Here is a 4,680-nt window from a genome sequence, read left to right on the forward strand (position 1 = left end):
GGGGCCGCTGGTCCCCACCCCAAGTCGCCCCCCTCCACATTCCACAGTCACACCCTCAGCCTCTCCTTTGGGGAGAGTCTGGGTCTGGTGCTGAACTGCGGCTTTATAAGCAGGCACCTCCTGGAGGCGCCCCTCCCAAGCATGGGGAACCGGAAATGCCAGAGTGGGAGAGCGCCTCTTTCATGCCTGTCACAGAGCCCAGAGCCCAGAGCCCAGCACCCAGAGCCCAGAGCCCAGCATCCAGAGCCCAGCACCCAGAGCCCAGAGCCCGGAACCCAATGCCCAAAGTCCAGAGCCCAGCACCTAGAGCCCAAAGCCCAGAGCCCAGCACCTAGAGCCCAAAACCCAGAGCCCAGCGCCCAAAGCCCAGAGCCTGGAGCCCAGCACCCAGAACCCAGAGCCCAGCATCCAGAGCCCAGAGCCCGGGGCCCAGAGCCCAGTGCCCAGCGCTCGGAGCCCAGTGCCCAGCGCCCGGAGCCCAGAGCCCAGAGCCCGGAACCCAATGCCCAAAGTCCAGAGCCCAGCACCTCGAGCCCAGAGCCCAGCGCCCAGAGCCTGGGGCCCAGCATCCAGAGCCCAGAGCCCGGGGCCCAGAGCCCAGTGCCCAGCGCTCGGAGCCCAGTGCCCAGCGCCCGGAGCCCAGAGCCCAGAGCCCGGAACCCAATGCCCAAAGTCCAGAGCCCAGCACCTCGAGCCCAGAGCCCAGCGCCCAGAGCCTGGGGCCCAGCATCCAGAGCCCAGAGCCCGGGGCCCAGAGCCCAGTGCCCAGCGCTCGGAGCCCAGTGCCCAGCGCCCGGAGCCCAGAGCCCAGAGCCCGGAACCCAATGCCCAAAGTCCAGAGCCCAGCACCTCGAGCCCAGAGCCCAGCGCCCAGAGCCTGGGGCCCAGCATCCAGAGCCCAGAGCCCGGGGCCCAGAGCCCAGTGCCCAGCGCTCGGAGCCCAGTGCCCAGCGCCCGGAGCCCAGAGCCCAGAGCCCGGAACCCAATGCCCAAAGTCCAGAGCCCAGCACCTCGAGCCCAGAGCCCAGCGCCCAGAGCCTGGGGCCCAGCATCCAGAGCCCAGAGCCCGGGGCCCAGAGCCCAGTGCCCAGCGCTCGGAGCCCAGTGCCCAGCGCCCGGAGCCCAGAGCCCAGAGCCCGGAACCCAATGCCCAAAGTCCAGAGCCCAGCACCTCGAGCCCAGAGCCCAGCGCCCAGAGCCTGGGGCCCAGCATCCAGAGCCCAGAGCCCGGGGCCCAGAGCCCAGTGCCCAGCGCTCGGAGCCCAGTGCCCAGCGCCCGGAGCCCAGAGCCCAGAGCCCGGAACCCAATGCCCAAAGTCCAGAGCCCAGCACCTCGAGCCCAGAGCCCAGCGCCCAGAGCCTGGGGCCCAGCATCCAGAGCCCAGAGCCCGGGGCCCAGAGCCCAGTGCCCAGCGCTCGGAGCCCAGTGCCCAGCGCCCGGAGCCCAGAGCCCAGAGCCCGGAACCCAATGCCCAAAGTCCAGAGCCCAGCACCTCGAGCCCAGAGCCCAGCGCCCAGAGCCTGGGGCCCAGCATCCAGAGCCCAGAGCCCGGGGCCCAGAGCCCAGTGCCCAGCGCTCGGAGCCCAGTGCCCAGCGCCCGGAGCCCAGAGCCCAGAGCCCGGAACCCAATGCCCAAAGTCCAGAGCCCAGCACCTCGAGCCCAGAGCCCAGCGCCCAGAGCCTGGGGCCCAGCATCCAGAGCCCAGAGCCCGGGGCCCAGAGCCCAGTGCCCAGCGCTCGGAGCCCAGTGCCCAGCGCCCGGAGCCCAGAGCCCAGAGCCCGGAACCCAATGCCCAAAGTCCAGAGCCCAGCACCTCGAGCCCAGAGCCCAGCGCCCAGAGCCTGGGGCCCAGCATCCAGAGCCCAGAGCCCGGGGCCCAGAGCCCAGTGCCCAGCGCTCGGAGCCCAGTGCCCAGCGCCCGGAGCCCAGAGCCCAGAGCCCGGAACCCAATGCCCAAAGTCCAGAGCCCAGCACCTCGAGCCCAGAGCCCAGCGCCCAGAGCCTGGGGCCCAGCATCCAGAGCCCAGAGCCCGGGGCCCAGAGCCCAGTGCCCAGCGCTCGGAGCCCAGTGCCCAGCGCCCGGAGCCCAGAGCCCAGAGCCCGGAACCCAATGCCCAAAGTCCAGAGCCCAGCACCTCGAGCCCAGAGCCCAGCGCCCAGAGCCTGGGGCCCAGCATCCAGAGCCCAGAGCCCGGGGCCCAGAGCCCAGTGCCCAGCGCTCGGAGCCCAGTGCCCAGCGCCCGGAGCCCAGAGCCCAGAGCCCGGAACCCAATGCCCAAAGTCCAGAGCCCAGCACCTCGAGCCCAGAGCCCAGCGCCCAGAGCCTGGGGCCCAGCATCCAGAGCCCAGAGCCCAGAGCCCGGAGCCCAGAGCCCAGAGCCCAGTGACCGGAGCCCAGCGCCTGGAGCCTGGAGCCCAGCGAGGGAGCAGAGGCCTGGCTCTCCCGCGCAGGAAAGGAGTTGCCATGGCTGAAGGGCCTGCTCACCTCACCCAGGGCCCCAGCATCTGAACCAAGAACTCTGGATTTGACAGTTGACCATAATCCCCCAGGCCAGGGCCGGGCTGAGAGTCAGGCTGAGGAAATCCAGGCTGCCAGCACCTTCCTCCTTCAGAACGGGGGTTCAAGCTCTTCACCCTTCGGTTCCAAGAAATTGCCCGTCTCTCATTCCTCTTGGGCTCTTGGGTCACCTGCCCGCGCTGAGTGAGGGACCCCGCCCTCCACCCAGGCTGTGCTGGGGGCACCTAGTCTGCACTGAGGCCAGAGGAGGAGGCCGGGTGTTCGGGGTGCCAGCTGCTGGGCGGGGCTGGTGAGAGGCTTCTGGCCCTGGACAGCTGTGTCTCCGGGAGGACACCGTGGTCACCGGGCGCTTGTTCGTTTCCTGACGCCTGAAGGACCTCAGTGTCTGACGCCAAAGCCTCGATGTTCGGGTGGAATCAGACACAAGCTGCAGCAGTGACTGGGGAGGCAGCTCACAGACCCCCAGCTCCTCCTCCCTCAGACCCAGGAGTCCAGACCCCCAGCCGCTCCTCCCTCACACACAGGGGTCCAGACCCCCAGCTCCTCCTCCCTCAGACCCAGGGGTCCAGGCCCCCGGCCCCTCCTCCCTCACACACAGGGGTCCAGACCCCCAGCTCCTCCTCCCTCAGACCCAGGAGTCCAGACCCCCAGCCGCTCCTCCCTCACACACAGGGGTCCAGACCCCCAGCTCCTCCTCCCTCAGACCCAGGAGTCCAGACCCCCAGCCGCTCCTCCCTCACACACAGGGGTCCAGACCCCCAGCTCCTCCTCCCTCAGACCCAGGAGTCCAGACCCCCAGCCGCTCCTCCCTCACACACAGGGGTCCAGACCCCCAGCTCCTCCTCCCTCAGACCCAGGAGTCCAGACCCCCAGCCGCTCCTCCCTCACACACAGGGGTCCAGACCCCCAGCTCCTCCTCCCTCAGACCCAGGAGTCCAGACCCCCAGCCGCTCCTCCCTCACACACAGGGGTCCAGACCCCCAGCTCCTCCTCCCTCAGACCCAGGGGTCCAGGCCCCCGGCCCCTCCTCCCTCAGACCCAGGCGTCCAGGCCCCCAGCCCCTCCTCCCTCAGACCCAGGAGTCCAGGCCCCCAGCCCCTCCTCCCTCAGACCCAGGGGTCCAGGCTCCCAGCTGGAAGGACCCCCCTGCCTGATTGCATCACCCGTTCAGGCTGACCTGGCCACGGTGGAATCCGTGCTCCTGCCAAGTGGGTCAAATATCACGGGTCAGCCGTAGAGAAGGTGACTGGGCGGGTCTGTTTGGATATAAATCCTGCAGCTTCGGCATCTCTCCCAAGAGCCTTGGTTGTCCCATGTCCTGGGAATCCACGTGCAAGAAGGACGCAGGCGTTTGGAGAACCTGAGCAGCAGAGCAGGGGTCACTCTCCCGGACACCCCGGATCTGAAACAGAATCCAGACCCTTCAGTGATTCCGACTGCGGGCTGCGACCTCACCTGAGGACTGAGCCATTGATGGGCAGGGTCAGGGCCTGGTTCCAGTACCCAGGACTGTGGGTCCCTGTGCTGGCTGTCCTGCTGGGAGCCGGCCAGGCACTCCCCATCCATGACTCCAGCCCCCTCCTCCAATTTGGGGGCCAAGTGAGGCAGTGGTACCTCTACACAGAAGATGCCCAGGAGACAGAGGCCCACCTGGAGATCAGGGCTGATGGCTCCGTGGTTGGATCTGCCCGCAGGAGTCCTGAAAGTGAGTGTGGGGGCAAGGCCAGGGTCTGAGGGAGGAGGGCCGGGGGTCTGGGCTCCTGGGTCTGAGGAAGGAGGGGTTGGGGGCCTGAACTCCTGGGTCTGAGGGAGGAGGGGCTGGGGGTTTGGACTCCTGGGTCTGAGGGAGGAGGGTCCGGGGGTCTGGACTCCTGGGTCTGAGGGAGGAGGGGCTGGGAAAAGGCCATCTGAGTCTCTGACCACTTTCTTCCCTCAGGTCTCTTGGAGCTGAAAGCCCTAAAGCCGGGGGTAATCCAAATCTTGGGAGTCGAGACATCCAGGTTCCTGTGCCAGAGGCCAGATGGGACACTGTATGGCTCGGTGAGTTTCCGGGATACCCCTCCTGGCACCCAGTCCTTCCTCCTCCAGGTCACCATGCGGGACCAGCTCTGGCACTGGTGGCCCGGGCGAGGCGGGATTCTGCGCTCGCTTCAGGGCCGG

General features: G+C 68.5%; 1 protein-coding gene across 1 annotated transcript in view; it reads left to right on the forward strand.

The window, feature by feature from the left end:
* Window positions 1-3,729: 3,729 nt before the first annotated feature.
* Window positions 3,730-4,680, forward strand: part of FGF21 (fibroblast growth factor 21) — a 2,139-nt gene continuing 1,188 nt past the window's right edge. Inside the window, exons 1-2 of the mRNA XM_005879596.2 lie at window positions 3,730-4,225; window positions 4,457-4,560. Of these exons, the coding sequence (XP_005879658.1) occupies window positions 3,994-4,225; window positions 4,457-4,560 (336 nt within the window). The 5' untranslated portion in view covers window positions 3,730-3,993. The remainder of the gene's footprint in view (window positions 4,226-4,456; window positions 4,561-4,680) is intronic.

The sequence above is a fragment of the Myotis brandtii genome, unplaced genomic scaffold, assembly GCF_000412655.1.
Source record: "Myotis brandtii unplaced genomic scaffold, ASM41265v1 scaffold601, whole genome shotgun sequence".
Classification (NCBI taxonomy): Eukaryota; Metazoa; Chordata; class Mammalia; order Chiroptera; family Vespertilionidae; genus Myotis; species Myotis brandtii.